The sequence below is a fragment of the Myotis myotis genome, unplaced genomic scaffold, assembly GCF_014108235.1.
Source record: "Myotis myotis isolate mMyoMyo1 unplaced genomic scaffold, mMyoMyo1.p scaffold_m19_p_3, whole genome shotgun sequence".
In the NCBI taxonomy this organism is placed as follows: Eukaryota; Metazoa; Chordata; class Mammalia; order Chiroptera; family Vespertilionidae; genus Myotis; species Myotis myotis.
In genome coordinates, this window is record NW_023416335.1 from 160,945,448 (window position 1) to 160,967,165 (window position 21,718).

General features: G+C 42.3%; 1 protein-coding gene across 9 annotated transcripts in view; it reads left to right on the top strand.

Moving 5' to 3' along the window:
- LOC118649992 (cyclic AMP-dependent transcription factor ATF-7) overlaps positions 1 to 21,718 on the top strand; it is a 115,190-nt gene that overhangs the window by 76,127 nt on the left and 17,345 nt on the right. For 7 of the 9 annotated variants that reach the window (XM_036297651.1, XM_036297658.1, XM_036297649.1 and 4 more), the window contains 6 exons: positions 8,895 to 8,991; positions 13,339 to 13,457; positions 17,302 to 17,442; positions 19,168 to 19,325; positions 20,765 to 20,864; positions 21,385 to 21,498. In XM_036297651.1, coding sequence (XP_036153544.1) covers positions 8,895 to 8,991; positions 13,339 to 13,457; positions 17,302 to 17,442; positions 19,168 to 19,325; positions 20,765 to 20,864; positions 21,385 to 21,498 — 729 coding nt within the window. Of the gene's footprint in view, positions 1 to 7,703; positions 7,792 to 8,894; positions 8,992 to 13,338; positions 13,458 to 17,301; positions 17,443 to 19,167; positions 19,326 to 20,764; positions 20,865 to 21,384; positions 21,499 to 21,718 lie in introns of those variants that run through there. The other 2 variants (XM_036297657.1, XM_036297654.1) reach the window with 2 other exon arrangements.

Genomic DNA, 21,718 nt, shown 5'->3' on the forward strand with positions numbered 1-21,718 from the left:
GAAACTGGACTGTCTGGCAGCGGGCGAGCTTGAGGGCGGCTTTCCCTCAGAGGTGCTTGCAGCCATTGCCGGGACACTGGGACTCGCGACTCCTTAGGGCGGAGCTGAGGCTCCGCCATAGCTGCTTTCTCCGCCCTTTGATTCCTTGAGACCCTGTCCCGCCCAGGCTGCGGCAGAGGCTTTTGCATATGAATGCCCCGGCCATTTGCAACCTGTAATTACCTAACCGCAGCCGGGCCAGATAGACCCAGAGCTTCCAAAAGAAGGCCCAAGGCCCCACAGCGGCTTGCATTGCTACACAGCTGAGCATCATCAGGGCACTTCCAAACTCCAAAAAAAAGGAAGGGGAATCTGCAGTTCTCTTCGTAGTTCCTGCTGTGTAACCTCAGGCAGAGGCTAAATTAGCACCTCCTTAGATCCAAGAGCCACTGTACCCAGTGGTCAGAGGGGGACCATCCAGATCACAACTCCTCAGATCCATAAGGGACACACTCAGGGGGCAGTCTCAGTGAGCACCAAAGCCCCACTGAAGCAAGTCTTGCCCCAGAAGGGTGTCTCCAGCACAGAAGTTCTCCCACTGCAGACACAGCTGATTCTCGCTGCCAATTGCCCTGGAGGTCAATTCCTCCCAGTGATCCTACAACAACCAAGGCATAGCTACAACAAGACTGTGCACAAAGCCCACGAGGGGGTGCACCAAGAGTGTCCACCTCAGGTAACTGGGGAGGCTGAGCCACTGGGCCCTACAGGACACCTAGCACACAAAGCCACTCTATCAACACAGGGAAGCAGCCAAAATGCGGAGACAAAGAAACAGGTCACAAATGGCAGAAATGGAGGAAAGCAAACGACTGGATATAGAGTTCAAGGCCACGTTTATAAGGTTTTTCAAGAATTTTATGGAAACCGCCGATAAATTTAATGAATCCCTCAATAAGTATAGTGAGACCATGGAGGACATGAAAAAGGACCAACTAGAAATTAAGCATACACTGACTGAAATAAAGAATAATCTACAGAGATCCAACAGCAGACAAGAGGATCCCAAAAATCAAGTCAAAGATTTGAAATACAAAGAAACAAAAAATACCCAACTGAAAAAGAAAAAAGAAAAGAGATTCCAAAAATATGAAGATAGTGTAAGGAGCCTCTGGGACAACTTCAAGCATACCAACATCAGAATTATAGGGGTACCAGAAGAAGAGAGAGGGCAAGATATTGAAAACCTATTTGAAGAAATAATGACAGAAAACTTCCCCCACCTGGTGAAAGAAATAGACTTCCAAGTCCAGGAAGCGCAGAGAACCCCAAACAAAAGGAATCCAAAGAGGACCACACCAAGACACATCATCATTAAAATGCCAAGAGCAAAAGACAAAGAGAGAATCTTAAAAGCAGCAAGAGAAAGACAGTCAGTTACCTACAAGGGAGTACCCATACGACTGTCAGCTGATTTCTCAACAGAAACCATGCAGGCCAGAAGGGAGTGGCAAGAAATATTCAAAGTGATGAATAGCATGAACCTGCAACCAAGATTACTTTATCCAGCAAAGCTATCATTCAGAATAGAAGGTCAGAGAAAGAGCTTCACGGATAAGAAAAAGCTAAAGGAGTTCATCACCACCAAACCAGCATTATATGAAATGCTGAAAGGTATTCTTTAAGAAGAGGAAGAAGAAAAAGGAACTCTTACCATTTGCCACAACATGGATGGAACTGGAGAGCGGATAAATACCACATGATCTCACTCATTTGTGGAATATAATGAACAACATAAACTGATGAACAAGGACTGATCCAGAGACAGAGAGGCATTGATTGAACTGTCGGGCTTTGGAGGGAGGGTAGGGGAGGGTGGGGGTAAGGGGGAAAGATCAACCAAAGGACTTACATGCAGGCATATAGGCCTAACCAATGGACACGGACAACGGGGGGGGGGGGTGAGGGCATGAGCGGGGGGTGGGGGGGTAGAGGGTAACGTGGGGACAAGGACACATATGTAATATCTTAATCAATAAAAATATATTTTAAAAAAAAAAGTGCAATCCGGGTACATGCCCTTCACTGGGAATCAAACCTGTGACCCTTCAGTGCGCAGGCCAACTCTCTAACCACTGAGCACACTGGCCAGGGCATGCCATGGAAAATCCTATCTAATAAAGAGGGAATATGCTAATTGACCCTCATGCTGTCGCAAAGATGGTGGCGCCCACAGCCAATAAAGAGGGAATATGCTAATTGACTGCCCTGTCCTCAAAAATGGCAGCATCCACAGCCAATAAGGAGGAAATATGTTAATTGACTGCCCCGTCCTCAAAGATGGCAGCGCCCACAGCCAATAAGGAGGAAATATGTTAATTGACTGCCCCGCCCCCAAATATGGCAGCACCCACAGCCACAAGATGGTGGCACCCAGTCCCCTCAGCCCTGCCAGGGCGGCAGGTGCACAGCAAGGCCGGGCCTGCCTCCGGGGACCCCCAGTCCCCTCAGCGCCCCAGCCACCCAGGGCCAGCCCAAGGCGCAGGCAAGCCTTGGATGGCATCTGCGCAGCCGCCCAGGGCCGCCCGAGGCTCAGGTAAGCAGGGCCGGCCAAGGCTTGTGCTGCCGGCAATGGCAACAGCAGAGGTGTGATGGGGCATCGCCGTCCCCTGATCATCGAGTCACCTCCCGCCCCTGAGGGTTCCCGGACTGTGAGAGGGGGCAGGCCAGGCTGAGGGACCCCGACTCCAGTGCATGAATTTTCATGCACCGGGACTCTAGTTGTTAATAAGAAACTATACTTTCCCTGCTCTGGCTCAGTTGGTTGGGTGTCATCCTATGCAGCAAGAGGTTGTTGGTTCAATTCCCTGACAGCAGTTTAATTTCCTGTTGGTGCATGTCTGTGTTGTGGTCTCAGTCCTCAGTGTGGGGCATGCAGGAGGCAGCCTATGGTCTTGCACTCTCGCTTTGATGTTTCTCTCTCCCCCTCTCCCTTCCTCTCTCTCCAAAAATAAATAAACTGTTCTTTAAAAAATATGTATACTTTCCCTGCCCATTCTGCAACTAACACCAAGTTTTCAGATTGACTTTCTCATAGTCCTGATATTCCATTTTATGCTTAACATTTCTTAAACTAAGAAAATCTCTTTTCTCACTAATTTTTTTCTCCATTGGGGTGTGAAAATCTGAAGTAGCCAAAGTTGTTTTGATTTACTTCTTCTGTTTTATCTCTTTGTTACTAACAAGGCAGTACATGAGAATTTCATTTAATCTGTTCTTCTCCCACTTATAGTGCCTTCTGTCTCCATCTTCCTAATTTCCCTAAGTATTTGCAGATCTTGTAATACATCAGCCATTTTATAAAGTGAGGTTGGAAGTTTTCTGCCTGTTTTTTTCTTTCCAAGATTCAGATCCAAAAACATGTGTTGGCAGTTTGGCGAGGATAACGAAAAAACAGCCTTTTTTGTTGTTGTTTCTTTCTTCCTTTCCCTGTTACCCTGTAGCAGGGTTTCTCAACAGAGACACAATTGATATTTTGAGTCAGATAATTTGTTTTGGTGAGCTGTCCTATGCATTGTAGAATATTTATCAGTATCCCAGGCCTCTACCCTCTAGAAATCAGTAGTATCTCCCTACTTGTGACAAGCAAAAATATCCCCAACCATTGCCAAATGTCCCCTGGGGGTGAAGTTGCCCCTGGTTGAGAGCTAGTGCCATCCTATATAATAAAAGGCTAATATGCAAATCGACCGAACGGCAGAACGACCAGTTGCTGTGATGCGCACTGACCACCAGGGGGCAGGTGCTCAACGCAGGAGCTGCCCCCTGGTGATCAGTGTGCTCCCACAGGGGGAGCGCTGCTCAGCCAGAAGCCAGGCTCGCCAGTGGTCTCACAGCTGGCGAGCTCAGTGGCGGTGGAGGGAACCTCTCCCATTTCCACAGCAGCGCTTAGAACCCCTCGGGAGATTTCTGCTAAGGGGCCCGGACTGCAAGAGGTCACAGGTTGGGCTGTGGGACACCCACTCCCCCCCCCCCCTCCAAGAGCATGGATGTTGTGCACCGGGCCTCTAGTATAATATAAATAGCATTTAGGGAAAATGAGATTAGGGGGAAAGATTCAAGATTGGCATAAAATTAAAATTCCTATCAGATCTCTGAGCATATTATTTAGATCAGAGCTGTTCAAAAGAAGTAAAATGCAAGTCACATATGCAATTTTAAATTTTCTAGAAGCCACATTAAAAAGTAGAAGTAAGCCCTAGCCGGTTTGGCTCAGTGGATAGAGCATCGGCAGGTGGACCCGAAGGGTCCCAGGTTCGATTCCAATCAAGGGCACATACCTTGGTAGCAGGCTCCTCCCTGGCCTGGGCCCTGTTCAGGGCCCATGCAAAGCAACCAATCTATGTGTTTCTCTCACATCAATATTTCTCTCTATCTTTCCCTCTCTCTTCCACTCCCTCTAAAAATCAATGGAAACATATCCTCAGGTGAGGATTAACAAACAAAAAATTCTATTCTTGTGTTACTATATAAATCTTCTCTCAAGGCATATAAACTGCCTTCTCCTGATTCTGTGTGACTCAAATTCTTCAGTCCTCATTTTGAATGATGCCCATCTTCTGTGTCTTGGAAATTTCTACACATTTACTGAAAAATTATCATTGTTTGCTCTACAACCAGAATTCCCTGAGTGGTTCTTTGCCAAAACCTTAGTCATAGGTAAAACCAAACAACAAAGGAAGACCCATTAACAAGGGTATTAACAAATGGGACAGCTAGATTTTTAAATAGCCAATAATTCAAAAAGGAAATTTTGGGGAGAGGTCCTCCACTCATTTTAATTCAATAGAATAATCTATATTTTAAAAAACCAAAATTTTCATCACCTAATAATTTTAGGTATTTTGAGAATTTGCTTACAGAGGGATAGTTTCCTAGGCATGCAGTTCAAGACTAACCTAGAGAATAATTAAGAATGAACTCTTAATACATGAGAGGGAATATAAGAAACAATGGAATAATGGCCAAATTGACATTCACTTTGATAAAAAGCTTTATTTTATATATGTGTGTGTGTGTGTGTGTGTGTGTGTGTGTGTGTGATAAAAAGCTTTATTTTATATGTGTGTGTGTGTGTGTGTGTGTGTGTGTATACATATATATATAGAGAGAGAGAGATTTTAGAGAGGAAGGGAGAGGGATTGAGAGATAGCAACGTCAATGATGAGAGAGAATCATTGATTGGCTGCCTCTCGCATGTCCCCCACTGGGGATCGAGCCCGCAACCCAGGCATGTGCCCTTGGTCAGAATCGAGCCTGGGACCCTTCAGTCCACAGGCCAACGCTCTATCCACTGAGCCAAACCGGCTAGGGCGATAAAAAGCTTAAGTAAGCTTTTATTCTCCACCTCCTACTCTAGCCATACAAGAATTGTGTTAGAAATATCAGAGAGCCCTGGCAGAATAGCTCAACTGGTTAGAGCAACATCCAGATACCCCAAGATTGTAGGTTCGATTCCCAGTCAGGGCACATACAAGAATGAACCAATAAATGCATAAATAAGTGGAACAACACATCAGTGTTTCTTTTTCTCTCTATTTCTGTCTTTCTGAAGTAGATTTTTAAAAAAATTAAATAGAAAGAAATAGAGAGAGAGATGACTGAAGCCCTGCCTTGTAAAATTCAGCCCCTTTGGCTCCTCTTCCTCTGAAGTACACCACCTGCTATAATCAGGGATTCTTAACTTCTCTGGTGTCATGACCCCCTTTGGGAGTTTGGTGAAGCCCATGAACCCCTTCTCAAAATCATGTTTTAAAATTAATAAAGTATAATACATAGGATTACAAAGGAAACCAATTATTTTGAAATACAGTTGTCAAAAAAGTTTTTTTTAATATTTTATAATGTAATATATATGCTTTTTTATTAATCCATTATGGTAAATAGCAAGTTCTAATGGTAGTTCTGGTGACTATCATAATTTCAAAGTGTTAAAGGACATTTTGAGATTTTTAATAGCTGTAATGTGATATGAAAATATGTGTGATTGCTATTATGACTTAGGCATGTTGGATTTCAGTTACAGTTTAGTGAGAATTAAGATGGAATTTTTTTTCCTATCCATTTTCAGTTATCAAACCCTCTGATATTCTAATGGTGGGAGTTCTCTTCGGCCACTTTTAGTTCTCTTCAGCCCCAACTTTTGATTTGGGAAAAAATAAATAGCTCAATAGGGAAAAGAATGTCATAGAAGGGAGCGAGAGTGCAGCAAAGAGGAACAAGAGCTAGAGGACAAACAAAACAAGTCAGGACTGTGCAGCAAAGTTGTAACAGAAGGGGAGTTGCTTTTTTAAATATTAAACAATCCTAACCAGAGCAAAGCCTGATGGAGGTTTAAAATCTTTCTCTCGGCTCAGTTTTGAGCAAACTATATTTCTGATAATAGAAAAATACTTTCTGTTTGAAAGTTAGTCTTCTAGATTCTAGAACATTGTGCAGAATTTTCCAAGCTACCTACATGAAATTTTCTTGAAGAATTTATAAACATACTTTTGAAAAAGATTGTTGCAACATTTCCAGTGCATTTTGAAAATTTATACCCCTGTCTAATTCACTACTATTCTTTTCCCTCCAAAATGATGCTTTTTCTCCATTGTAGACTAGATTCTCCTCATTTCCTTTTACCAACCACTTGGCAGTCTCAGTGACTTGTTTAACCAACAAATATCATACCCCTGGGTAACAGACTGTTATGCCTTCCTTTCTCACCCTACCCCATCCTTTTTTCCTTAAGGAAAAAGCTGTGTTGGAAAAAGTTCTTGCCTAGGGTTAACCAACTAGTAGAGAACATGAAAGCTCTTGGCTAAATTTCCCCACACTTGATTCACTGGAAACCACTAAGACATTCTTCTTTTGACTATTTTACTTCTTAGTTCTTCATCCTTTTATTTTTTATTTTTTTATTTTTTTTTAGAGAGAGAGGAAGGGGAAGGGAGGGAGGGGGAGACAGAGAGAGAGAGAGAGAGAGAGAGAGAGAGAGAGAGAGAGAGAGAGAGAGAGAGAGACCAATGTTAGAGAGAAACATTGATCGGCTGCCTCCTGCACATCCCCTACTGGGGATTGAGCCTGAAACCAGGCACGTGCCCTGACCGGGAGTCAAACCAGTGACCTCTTGGTGCATGGGACAATGTTCAACCAACTGAGCCACACCGGCCTGGGCCTTCATACTTTTAATTGAAATTTCCCTTTGTCCTTCAGGCCTGTGGACTTTAGGTCTTAAGCTGGCTTTAGTTGTGATAGGGGCTCAGAGGAAATTTGGGGTAAGCTACTTTCAGGTAAAATAAAGGAACTTAAACAGTTTAGTAACGCTCACTTGACTTGATAGTAGCCGGAATGGGGCCAGCTCCTCTCTGTTTAGTTTACAAGCAAGAAGAGCTGTGAGGGCTCTGGTCGAGTAGCTCAGTGGTTAGGGTCCTGATACGCCAAGATTGCAGGTTTGATCCCTAGTCAGGGCACGTACAAGAATCAACCAATGAATGCATTCATAAGTGTAACAACAAAAATTGATATTTCTCTCTATATAGTTCTCCTTTCCTCTCTTTCTCTAAAATCAATTTAAAGAAGAAGAGCTGTGGAAAAGAGGGCTAAAGGTATAGTGTTTGGTGGGAAATAATATTTCATGAAGCGAGTAAAAAGAGGGAACTAACCAATCATTTTTTTTAGAAACAAAAAGATAAGTAGAAGCATTTTTCAGAGCCTAGCTGGTGAAGGAACTGTGAAAAACGGCAGTGTCCACGCTGTTATGTGTTGTAGGTGTGTTTTAATGAAGGGACATGGCCAGCCAGCCTCAACAGGAATGTTGAGGGTATCAGTCTTTTGAATTACTGCTGTTCATCTGTTCTCTTCACCTCCCCCTTTTAAAGAACAGGTCCGAGCATAAATTATTGTCCAGTAACCCTGTCTTATTTAGTCATAAACTGAGGCAGACCTAGCCTCACCTTTTCATTGTCCTTTCACCCAACCCCCTAAATAAATAAAATCTCTACACCATCTTCTTTTCCCTTCCCCTCATCTTGCCTGCTGGCTTCTCCCTACCCTAACAAAAAAATTCTGCTTGCATTTTTATTCTGCCATTCCATAGCCAGCAGCAGAGTACTGGCCCCTTTATGGCTCAGGGAGCCCAGGCGGGCTGCCCAATGAGGGGAGACAGCATTTGGCCAATGGGGCTGGTGTGTGCCATTACCGCTGGCCATTGGGCCTCTGTCCTCTACAGCTCCATCCTGACTCATTAAAACCCTGAGCCAAATAGCTGGGCAGGCTCCTGCTGCAGCATTGTGGGGGCCAGGAAGTTAAATGGTTCTCCTAATCCTGCATAATTTATCTCCCTGTTAGCCCCCGCATAAATAGTCCATTTCAGCCCTACCATGGAGAGCTTAATTCTGAACTTCCTATTTTTGTGATGACCAGTGAGTGCCCAGCCTTTCCCTTCTCTCTTTATTATTATTATTAAAAATTATTTTCCCCTTGTTCACTATGAGTTTGCCTTAATGTGTTTTGTGTGTGTGTGTGTGTGTTTTGTTTTTTTTTCATTTGAAGCCTCCTGCCTGGATCCCACTTTAGCAACAATCTGTCCATTTCTCTCATTTGGACCTAATATTACAGAGCAGTTGGTGCTACACTCTTCCCCTTCCTCTCTCCTCCCAGCTTTATAGTGCCTCTTTTTCTCCTCCCTATGTTCTCTTTTTAAATCTATCACCTCTCCTTTCCTATCACTTCCAGTTTTTTCCTCCTTTCCATTCCCTGTTCAAATCCCTCTTTCCAGCAACCAACCTTATCACAGGATGTTTGGTAGGACATTTTAAAAGGGCACTGAAGTGTTGTTTTTTTTACACATCTCCATTTCTGTTTCGTTTCAGAGATTTACAAACGAGGACCACCTGGCAGTTCATAAACACAAGCATGAGATGACATTGAAATTTGGCCCAGCCCGAACTGACTCAGTCATCATTGCAGGTACTTTTTACCCCAGAAGCCACATGCCTTGATATCACCAGACAGTTAAGATTAATACCAGGGACCAGATGTACTGGGAGCTATACTCCCCTTCTTCCATTAAGAACCCTTATGTGATCTGCATTAATCAGGAAAAAGGAACACTAAAAGCTCCCAAGTTTCTATTGTGCCCTCTACTCTCTATTTTTAATACAAGATTGGGTTCTTTGGTTTTTGAGGGTAGGTGTGTTAACGTTTTATCTTAGCTTTTTTCAGTCTATTTCCTCCTTGCCTTCTTTTTATTAAGACTTTGGAAGATTTATAGACAGAAGACGCCTTTGACATTTCTCACTACCCATAATGAAGGGGTGAACAAAAGCAGGGAAGCCACCTTCGTCTGGCTGCTTCTCATCCACTGGGTGTCAGTTTTCCCCAAGCAGACAGATTGTCAGTTTGTAAATTCAGCTTCCCTTGTGAACCCAGACACCATTGAGGGCACATTTCCAAAGTTCAAACAAGACATTTGTCAATGGGACTTTTCTGTGCCAATTTGGGTGACCTGGAACCTCTCACTGGTTGTTTCAGAGTTTGTCTTGCTTACATATGCCATCTCTAGGGACCGTTCTCAGCAACCTCTCTCAAACCGTGCAGCAGCCGTTCTGTTGTGCCATTTTCAACTAGACAGGCATACAAACCAAAGTGGGCTTTTTCTTTCGATACCATGAGGGGGTTCTGAGTTAGCCTGAGTTAAGCAAGCTTACCTCAGAATTTAACCTCTCTCCATGCTTCTATACATGAAGAAAGGGATTCGCCCTTACAGATCTCCTGTTTCTTATTGACTGAATATCTACTTTGCTAGGAGCATGTAATTCCTGGAAAAGGACATGAGTGGATATCATTAATGATCCTTAAGAAAGCTCAGGGGAGCCCTGGCTGGATAGCTCAGTTGGTTAGAACGTTGTCCCAATATGCCAAAGTTTCGGGTTTGATCCCCAGTCAGGGCACTTACAAGAAGCAACCAGTGAATGCATACATAAGTGGAACAACAAATTGATGTTTCTCTCTCTCATCAATAAATAAAAATGTAAATTTAAAAAAGAAGAAAGCTAGTGGAGGTTTTAGAGGAAAGAGTAACTATAGGATTTAACATATGTTCAGGTAACATATTTAAATTTATTAAGTCAGGTCATGTATTCACGAAAATAATTTTAGTATTTGTAGTCTAATATAAGTGAATAATACAAACAATAAAAATACTAAGAGAATTAATATTAAATGGAATTAATCATAGACAGTTTATGAAAGAGGTGAATTTGAGGCAAGGTTATCAGGTTGGAGAGGTTATTAGGAATGGTGTAAAGGCTATGCTGAGTCTCTAGGAGTGGTGAGAAATTGATACAGGACAGTCCCAAGGAGAGAAAGTGATTTCTGTTATTTTTTGCATGCTGTTCTGGAATGCTCATCCCATTGCACATAACTTCAGCTATCCTATCTAGGCTGCTACTTCTCATATCTGTGCATTATGACCTGGTGTCTCACATGTATTCCAACCCCTGATTGAACACTTGACTGGCTGGCTTTCTGTCATTCAAATCTTCATGTCAACGACCAAATTTATCTTTGTCCCCTAAACCAACTTCTTTTCCTTTGTTATTCAGTGATGATATTCTCAAAATTTTGAGTCGTTTTATTTTTCTCTTCAGATTCTCTCTGTTCTGTTCCGTCCTGCTCTTCCTGTCACCACCCTCATTATGCTTGAATTCCTCCATAGTCTCCTAGCTGGTCTCTCTCTCCTTGACTACTCTCTTTTTATAATCTATCTTCATTCTATTGAAAAGCCAATCTTCCTTAAATTCTTCTCCTCCACGCAAAATCTATCATTATTTTCCCATTTTCTCTTACTTTAAGGCTATTCATACTTGGATTTTCAGACCTTCTATAACCTAGCCCCATGGTACCTGCCCAACTTTATATACAACTTATGTACCTAACATGATTATCCTTTGACCTAGACCTACCTTTTTCTCCTCATCTATACATGGTGCCCGTGTCCTGCCTCTCTCTGTGCCTTCATCCACCTTACCATCTAAAGCCATTCTTTTTTTTCTTTTTTTTAAATACATTTTATTGATTTTTTACAGAGAGGAAGGGAGAGAGATAGAGAGTTAGAAACATCGATGAGAGAGAAACATCGATCAGCTGCCTCCTGCACATCTCCTACTGGGGATATGCCCGCAACCCAGGTACATGCCCTTGACCGGAATCGAACCTGGGACCTTTCAGTCCGCAGACCGACGCTCTATCCACTGAGCCAAACCGGCTTCGGCCTAAAGCCATTCTTTAAGGCCCAACTCAAGTTGTGCTTCTAGAAACCTCCTAACTACTCTCTCATTAATTTATCTTTATTTAATTTCTGCAATAATTTTATTCTCTACTGCACATGATTTTTGTATACTATGATGTTATTTATGTATAATTGTTTTATTTCCTCATCTAGAAAGCATTCTCTTATTCTCTAGGGCAAGAGCCATGTTTTATATTTGGGCAAAACTCCTATATTCCTATTTCTCTTCTCCCCCAGATTTCTACACAAATGTATGCATGTAGCACCAAAAGTGAAAAAGTATTCAGTAAACACTTGTTGATTGCTTCAGAATTATCAGAGCAGGTTAAGGGTTTTCTTATACATTTTCTTATACATTGTTCAGAAATGGAAGAAGTTTGTATGAGCCTCAGATCAGAGATCCAAAGGCCCTCTTCTGCCATAGCCATGCCCTTAGCTGCCCCATCCTGGTTCACTTGAGTGGTAATTTTTTGTGTGTCCTTACTGAAGTGCTCTCTAAGCCTAAAGGATGATATTACCTCTACTCACCCGGGGATGGAGGGAAAGTGGCTTTATTGTTGGCCAACCAAAGCTGCCAGAGAAGCTTTTAAAACTATTTTGGGAGGTAGTGGTAACTTTCCCAAACACTCTGATTCAGAAGAGGTTTTGTTTAAAATTTTTTAAAATTATGTTGTTTCCATGGAATATCCCACTGGATTATTCCCAAATTGATCATGCTAGAAGGAGCAATTTTAATACCAGGTGTCACTCCTTAAAATATTATTTAAACATTGTTCTATTTCTATCATTCAACCTGGTGGTTTGGGGTCTGAGATGAATCCATGAGGTAACTATCATGTCAAGGAAAACCATCTAAAAGAGTTAGGATCAGGGAACAAGATTCAGCTGACCTAAGAGAAAAACTAGAAAAACAGAATGGGGAGAGAGAAGTTCAGATCTAAAATTCATGTTGCTTGGCCCTAGCTGGTTTGGCTCAGTGGATAGAGCGTTGGCCTGCGGACTGAAGGGTTCGGGATCGATTCTGGTCAAAGGCACATGCCTGGGTTGCAGGCTCGATCCCTAGTAGGGAGTTTGCAGGAGGCAGCCGATCAATAATTCTCTCATCATTGATGTTTCTATCTCTCTCTCCCTCTCCCTTCCTCTTTGAAATCAATAAAAATATGTTTTTAAAAAAAACAGTAGGTTTAAACATTTTTTAAAAATAAATAAATAAATAAATAAAACTCAGGTTGCTGGAAAAGTTGCCACGGGTTACGGAGAGCCTTCCTCTTCGTAGAGAGGGTTAGAGAGGCGCTGTGTTGAGGAAAGATTTGTGCAGCCCCTAAGAGGATATTTTGGCTGGCAAATCTAAATCCAAATATCCTGGTTTCTGGAATTTGCTCTGGGCCGAGGTTTCTGTTCTATTGTTTGCAGTTTCCTTTTCTAGCTCATGATCTTGCTGTCTTGTTCCCTAGCCCCTAGATCTGCCTGGAATGCCTTCAGAACGTAGCAGACCCTTACCTCAGTGACCACTGAAAGGCAGTGCACCATTTCTAATTTTGTAGCGTTAGCAAACAAACTCAACCACCTGAGCCTCGGTTTCTCCTCCTCATCAGATGTTAACATTCATCTGCTTATAACTGCTCAGTTCAGACCTAGCAGGGAGTAAGTTTAAAGAGAAAATGTCGCTTAGCTATACTTGATTTTCAAATCTGGAGGTTTCACAAACTCCACCTGGGTGGGTGGTTTGGTTTTGTTTGCGGGTGAGGGAGGTAAAACCAGCCTCTGGGAGAAAGGTGGTTACATGGATAGTCACACAACAAAACATTGTTCTGTCTTCCCTCTGCTGGCCTTGAGGCAACACAGCACAGACACCCTCTGCTGGCCTAGCACCAGCCTTCACCTACCGGAGATCCATAAAAGCAGATTTGCCCTAACACCGAGACTCTCTCCAAATAGAAGAATAAAACTGCTCCCTACATACTCTCAAGTTTTAATTTTAGGTCAGAACTAAAATTGAATTTCCTTTCTTTTCATGTCTACAGATCAAACTCCTACTCCAACTAGATTCCTGAAGAACTGTGAGGAGGTGGGGCTCTTCAATGAACTAGCTAGCTCCTTTGAACATGAATTCAAGAAAGCTGCAGATGAGGATGAGAAAAAGGTAAGAGGCGGGACTTATACTGAAAAACTGGTGGTGTTTGAATCTAGGCTATTCTCATTGTGCCCTGGGATAATTTGTTTAATTGGTTAAAGCACAAAATTACAGGTTTGTTTCTATAGAAACGGAGAATACCCACTAATCCTAGTCAGCCACCCACGTCTTTTGGGGGTCCAGACAATGGATCAATGCAAGTCTGTCTTCATGCCAGTTTCAGGGGCCTCCAACCTGCTCAAGTTGGTTATGTGGTCACCCAGTTATTTGATGGATTTTACCTGCTTATTCAGGTAGTGAATCTCAATGAAGTCAAACAAATGAAGGTCATTTTTTGTCAGTGGCCAGTTTGTGCAATTCCAGTAGTGACTAATTCACTCTTTTTTCCCAGTGTAATGCACACACCATTGCATTCTGCCCAAACTTCCAGTCACCGAGATCTGGTTTCTTGATACCCTGAAGGACGATTCGGCCACCTAGTTGATTCTGCAACTTCATCAGTTTCTCAGCATGTTCCCTCTCCTCGTGAGATTGGTGAAGAAAATATTTGGCAAAGTTCTCCAAAGCCACATCATCACAGTTAAAGTAGGAAGACGTGGACAGATGGGTTTAGGAAGCATAGAGCTGCAGGCTGATCTGGCAGTCGATGGAGGCCTCCAAGTCCAGGTGGCAGTTCTAGCGCCTGGGAGGTGGGCAGGGTCCTCATGGTGGGTGGCTGAGGAAAGGCAGATGTGTGGCATTGGAGCAGTGGGGGAGGGGGGGGGTCTTGGGGCAGTCACAGGGCGCTGTGAGGAGGTAGTGGAACGCTGGATCTGGGTGGCTGGCTGGGTTGGGGGTCAGTACTGGTTCCATCCAAGCACTGTTGAAGCAGGAGCCACAGCAAGTCTCGGCGAAGACTGTTCTCCCTGTTTTCCTTTTTATGTATGGGTTGATTTGAGAAAGAGAGAGGGGTGAGAGAGAGACAGAGAGACAGAGAGACAGAGAGACATCGATTTGTTGTCCCACTTTTTTATGTATTCATTGGTTGATTCTTATATGTGCCCTAACTGGTGAGTCAAACCTGCAACCTTGGCTATCAGGATGACACTCTAACCAACTGTTTTCTTAAAGAAGGATGTTCTTACTGCTTTCCAGAGGAGATCAACCAGAATGGTTGAAAGAACTAGAAATTATGTCACTTTGGGAATATTTACAGTAATAGAGGAAGTTTTGCTTGGAAAGAGAAGACAATGTGAACAAAAGTTCAGTCTTAAATATTTGAAGAGTTTTCATGTAAAAGGGTTAAATTTATTTTGTATGGCTCAGAGGTAGAAGTATGGCCAGCAGGTGGAAGCTGTCACCGAGTGCATTGAATTATATGTAGATCGTTTAGTGTAGATAACTGTGGAAAGGATTAAAATGCTGGAATACCATCGCATCTTCAGGTGCTGTGATTCTGATTTTAGACTTTATATTCCAAATCTCTAGAGAATCCTTCAATTTGGAAGACCAGAGGAAATAGTTCAGGAAACTGAGTCAAATAAAAATACTTCCCATGGTATAGGGATTTCAGGGAAAAGGTCAAAATTTATTCTACTTTAGAATTGAAATTCTGGATTATTGGTCACTTTAAAATCAGGTATGTGTTCCCTAATAATTCAGAAAACTCCAGTATATGATCTCAGAACATGTACACATTAACCACATGTATGCTCCACAATTGCATGACAAAGAAAGACATGAAATCCCATCAGAATACAGCAAAGCCAGAATATAAGAAAAAATGTCCAGGAAAGCTGTTGTCTTCTGAGAAGGAATTGTACATGATTTTTCCATTCAGCTTAAATTGTACCAGTAAGAATGCAAGATAAAGTGTCCATATCACTGGAAGTCTTTATAAATTCCATACCTTTCTATGAGTTTCTTCTCATGCTGCCTCCCTCAAACTAAAAGAAGGCAGGGCAATTCAGTGGCATGTATTTGTAGTTCTACTTTCAAAAGGCAGAACTAACCTTCTCATTATTCTTTTTCTTTGGAGAGACAGGTCTCTCTTTTTAAAAAAATATGTTTTTATTGACTTTAGAGAGAGGAAGGAAGAGGGAGAGAGAGATAGAAACATTGATGAGAAAGAAACATCGATTGGCTGCCTCCTACACGCCCTCTACCGGAGATCGACCCCACAACCTGGGCATGTGCCCTGATCAGGAATCGAATCTGCAACCTCGTGGTGCATGGGACGACGCTCAACCAACTGAGCCACACTGACAGGGCAGTCTCTCATTTTTCAGTTGTTTCATCCTGTGTGGTATAATTTCTCCCTCTCCCAAAACAAAGAAATCAATCAATTGAGCAAGCTGAATTACAAAAAAAAAAAGAAAGAAAAAGGAAATAACGTCAAATTTTTTCCTCCAGGATGTGAGGGATTTTAAACCAAACTCATTATAGGCAAATTCAAGAAAATTAGCCTCCCATGAAAAGTTTAAGGTCTTTTCCATTGCCATTTTTGCTCTGTTGACACTTCTGCGAAGCCTTTCTTAGTTGGTCAGGCCTTTACTCATTGATTATCTCTCGGCGTTTCTTCCTGCCTGTGTTCACCTCGCCTTGGTGAGAAGCACAGATTCAGTGTGAGATTATCTCCAGGAGTGCTTTATGAGCCCACAACTTTCCTGAACCACAGCTTTTCTAGGATGTGCCCCAGAGGGATTTTAAACCTGTGGTTGAGAGGCCTCTCCTTCCCACCACCCTCTGGTTTCAGGGATCCCAGGATTAGCTCAGTGGGCCTGATACCTTAGAAATGTAGAAAAAATTAAGGCAGAAGTGAAACCATCTTTGCTATTGCTCACCTCCATCATATTGGAGAAAAAGAACCATTATCGCCTTCTCTAATGTGGTAGACACAAGACTATCTTCATTTTGCTCAACTACCAAGAACATTTTTAGGGGTTAAGGTAGCAAAGGAAGAGTTAGAAACAAACTCCTCTTTCGCCAAGAATTCTAGGATTTAGGAAGACTAGAACAAAGGATTGACGTAGTCATAAAACTGAACTGCAATGCCATCGGGTCATGCCCCTGTCATGGTGCAGTGTCAGGGCCATCATCTCTGATTGTTTCTTTTCCCTGCAAAGCCACTTATGGCTCCACAGTTCTGTGAGGTGGTGGCACCAATGCTAGGAATGTACTCTCTTTTATTTCCGGTTTTCTCCAGTCCTACTCCTAGGACCAACTTCCCATTTCTTTCACGGATCAAGTGATCAGCTTTTCCTTTCCCCGTTACCCTGAAGTTCTGTCTTCCTAACTTTCAGCTTCTAGCACCAGACTTGGGGGTAAAATCACCATCAAACATGGGGCATACCCTAGAAAAGGTCTTTCTTATGTTGTTTTCAGTACTTTAATCATCAATTTGTCTTTATTTGCTTTTGATAATTGGGTAATCTATCATCTGGTTGGCGGAAAAAGTGTTCACAATTCTCCAGTGGCCAATTAAGCTGGTTGGGAAAAGGCAGGCACTGGATTCAGGAATCATTTTACTTTCCTGAAAAATAATATCATAATACTTGGAGGGATTTAAATCACATCTTTTTTTTCCTTTCAGGGTCTTTATAAGCATTGTGAGTATTTTTTCCCTTTCAAAATCTTTCTAAGTATTCACCCATGGTGAAGCAGGTGTTATTTCCATTTCATAGTTAGGGAAGCAGAAGCCCTGAGGAGTTGGCCAAAGTTGTACATAAAACCTTGGTTTCACATTTCTTTGACTTTGGCACTTTGACCAAGGACTAAACTTCTTAGAAGTTTATTCCCTCATCTTTTAACTGGGAAGATACAGCTTCAACTTGAAGGGAATCGTGGGGTTAAACTCTGCGCATTTCTCTCTTAGCAGGCGGCTGCGGGGCCCCTTGACATGTCTCTGCCTTCCACACCGGACGTTAAAATCAAAGAAGAGGGGCCAGTGGAGGTGGACTCATCCCCACCTGACAGCCCCGCCTCCAGCCCCTGCTCCCCGGTGCTCAAGGACAAGGTGAAATTCTCTATCGGAAGTCATCCCACATGTTAACTAATAGATTACATTTTGATTCATAGTTGTATAGTGTGTGATACAGGAAGATGGAATATATTCAAATAAATGTTAATTGTTCAGAAGATTTATATAAATTACACCTACTCTGTGACCCAGCAGTTCTACTTTTAAGTCAATGTGGAAAAGAAATTAGTGTGTATGTCCACCCAAAGAAGTGTATGAGAAGGTTCATAACAGTTTTATTGATAATAGTAAAAAAGTTAGAAGAAGTCCATCAACAAGAAAATGAACAAAGTGTAGTATGTTTATAAAATGGAATACTACATGGCATTAAAAAAGAATAAGCTAATGATATACACAGCAATAAGGATGAATTTCACAAATGTTATATTGAACAGTAGCAAAAAAAATCATACACAGAAGCACATACTATGATTTTATTTACATCAGGTTCAAGAAAAGGCAAAATTATTTGATGGCGATAGAACTCAGAATAATGTTTAACCTCTTGTGGGGAAAGGTATGGATTGGGAAGGGATGCATGAGAACCTTCCAGGGTGCTAGAAATGGGCTCTGTCTTGGTTTTACATATGTAAAAAGTCATTTAGTTGTACCTTAGTCAATGCACTTTACTGTATTTATGTAGTACTTTAATTAATAAGTGAAAAAGAAAATCACTTAGTTTATAAACTGGACATTAAACAATTTTTTTAAAAAGTCTTCCCACAGGTAAGTCTTCTAGTGACTTACAGGGAGTGTCTACTAGGATTCTGAATATTTTTTAAAGGAAACATTTTAAGAAGAAGTATTTTTTATACATTTATTGAAATATAGTACATGTACAGAAAAGTACATAAATTGTAAGTATACAGCTCACTGAATTTTCACAAAGTTTACAGACTTTGTAACTAGTGCCCAGGTATTATCAGAACCTCAGAAGCCCCCTGATGCCTCCTTCCAATCTCTATTGTTCTACCAGCAGTTATTAATTTTAATATCCACTTTGAATAATGCATCTATAGCTCATTTTACTTCCCTCCAAACTTGGTTTGATAACTTCTAAAACCATTCCCTCCATAAACATTACAATGCCACTTCCTCCATCCCAGCTCCCCCGCCCACAAAAAAAAAAAAAATTACAGTCTTCCCCTCTCTCCTTTTCATCAGCAGCCAGGTCCTAGAAGCTGTCTGGAGATGTTTTATAGCCAGTGTGGCCACTGGTAACCTAAGATCCTAACAGTGGGAAGCAGTTTGTTTTATTACAATCTGATCATTATTTAAACTTCCATAGCCCTTTTTTAAAGAAGATAATTGGGTTGCCTTACACCAGTCTTATACCTGTACCTGCCTTTTCCTGTTAGAGATCACAGGACATAAAGTTTAGAGTGACAGCATCAAGTTTAGAATAACAGTATCTAGATTGTGAAAAGTTATAAAAAATTTTAGAATTTATATGATACTACAATGCTTCTACAGAGATTTTGAGTGATTTTTCAACTCTCATCTCATTCATATGGGCATCATCCCTGATGAAAGGGGGATAGCCAAAAGGTCTTAACAGCATTTTTACTGAATGGGTGAGTGAGGTATGGTCCATGACCCTGGAACAACATGACTTGCTCTAATGCTCTTTCCAATAAATTTGTGCTAGATTTTACCAGCTACTTATTTCTCTATAAACGGCCCCTGAAAGCACTTTGTGATCTGTTGGTCTCTTCCCCCCAGGAAATTGCCCCCAAGCCTATTGTGATATCTACCCCAACGCCTACCATTGTACGCCCTGGCTCCCTGCCTCTCCACCTGGGCTATGATCCACTTCACCCAACCCTTCCCTCCCCAACCTCTGTCATCACACAGGCTCCACCATCCAACAGGCAGCTGGGGTAAGTAAAGAGCAGAGAGAAATCATGAAGCCTGAATTTTTTTCTACTTTGTAAAATTATTTGATAAAACAGGGACTGTTTGAACACTCAAAGAAAATGAGTCACTATGATTGTCTCTCAAAATAAATAGATTCCTCTCCCTTTTGAGTAGACCAGCAAGTATTTATTTGAGGATAATACTTCATTAGTTTGGAGGCTTAATACTTCTTTGATCTAAAAGGAGAATCCTTAAAACTTTAGGAAGTTCATCATAATGATGGAGGTCGCACAGGAAACTATATAAGTTCTTGACCTGACTCAGTAGATGTTTATTGGAGCACTACTGAATGAGGGACTGAAACACATTGTCATCTATTTTTTAGTGTTTCCCTCAGTTCCAGTTAGGATTCTTGGTCTTTGCTACCTCTAATTTTGTTGGTCTATTTGTCTTCACTCATGGCACAGCCTGTACAGATTTCATAGTGGGATGACTTGACATCCTATCCCTAGGTACCCATTGAGTTAAGAGGTTACTGTCAGAATTCAGCCTTCTGAAGCTTTATTGTTCTGTGGACCCACTAGGAAAAATACAAAGAGACATCTTTTTGGATCGGGTAAAGCAAAATGTGGAAAGGAACAAGAGAAACTTATTCATATTTGGCTATCATATGGCATAATTCACCTTTGCAAAATAACTTTGGTCCAAGTCTCCCTCATCTAAGGCAAGACAGAATTTATACATGGCAGTGATAGGGAGTTTATTTAATTATTCAAAACTCTTTTTAAAAAATTATTTTTATTGATTTCAGAGAGGGAGAGAGAAATAGAAACATCAATGATGAGAGAGAATTGATCTGCTGCCTCCTGCACAACCCCCACTGGAGTTGGAGCCTGCAACCCAGGCATGTGCCCTGACCGGGAATTGAACCATGACCTCCGGGTTCATAAGTCAGTGCTCAACCACTGAGCCACACTGGTTGGGCAAGACTCTTTTTTTCAAATATGCTTTTGTTGATTTTAGAGAGAGAAGAAGGGAGAGGGAAAGAGAGAGAAACATCAATTTGAGAGGAACATCGATTGTTTGCCTCCCATATGCACTCCAACCAGGGATTGAACCCACAACTTGGGCATGTGCCCTGACCAGGAATCAAACCGGCGACCTTTCAGTGCCCAGCATGATGCAACCAACTGAGCCACACTGGCCAGGGCAGTTGTTCAAAACTCTTAATAGGATTTGCTTCCCATCTATTTGAGTTCAGTGGTATTTGCATAATTTGCAAAGTGTAAAGATCTTGTAGCATTCCCTGCTTTTTCCACCTTCATGAGGGTGTCAAGATTATACAATGTTGCCGTTTAGCTTCCCTAACTAGAGAAGACTGGAAAATCTGCTATAATATAGAATAAAGATCCATAGGCAAAAAGGTCTGTATTATGAGCATTTCACTTCATGTGTCCTCTAGGTCTCCCACTGGCTCCCTTCCTCTCGTCATGCATCTTGCTAACGGGCAGACCATGCCTGTGCTGCCAGGGCCTCCAGTACAGATGCCTTCTGTTATATCGGTAAGCTCTGCACTTGGGACAGCCAGCCCTACCAACACACAAACCCTCCCTTCCACCTGAATGCTCTTAAACACATGAGCCCCAGGGAAAATTGGGCTCTGGTCTGTATTAGTGGAGCACAGAAGCCTGCCCAAACGCTTCACTAACCTCTGCCAATCCAGTACTATGGAACACTAGACAAAGACTCATCTGGACAATTGGCTCCTCGTCTAGGAATTGATCTTGCCAGCCTGCTGATTGGTTGCTTTCACTTGGCTCTTAGCACCTTCCAAATTGCCCACCACTTTCCTCAATATAGCCCCAGCCCTTCCCATAGAAGTTGTCATAGCATTGGAAGATTAGATTCAGTGCGATGGGGGGAGGTATTTCCCAGGAGCCCTGTATCCCTGTATGCCCTATGGGCAGGTTGCACAGAACAGGCCCTAATGTGCCAATCTAAAAATCACTGCATTTTGGGAAGCTGTTGCCCCACCAATACTATGATGTTCCCTTCTGGTTTTTCTTCCTTCTCTTGATCCAGCTGGCCAGACCTGTGTCTATGGTGCCCAACATTCCTGGTATCCCTGGCCCACCAGTTAACAGCAGTGGCTCCATTTCTCCCTCTGGCCACCCCATGCCATCAGAAGCCAAGATGGTGAGTATATTCCAGCCTGGGGCAACATTGGCTCTTTCTAAGAGAAGTGGTATCAGCCTAGGTTTTTCAAGTGAGCCAAGCAAGGGAACCTTCTGGGACTTGGCAAAGCTAAAGATACCCTGTTGTGAGGTCTGTAGGAAAAGAGACCCTGATTTAGGACTTCCATCTCCTCCCTTCCACCTTTAGAGCCTGGTACGTAGACCATGGCAGTGAAGAGGCA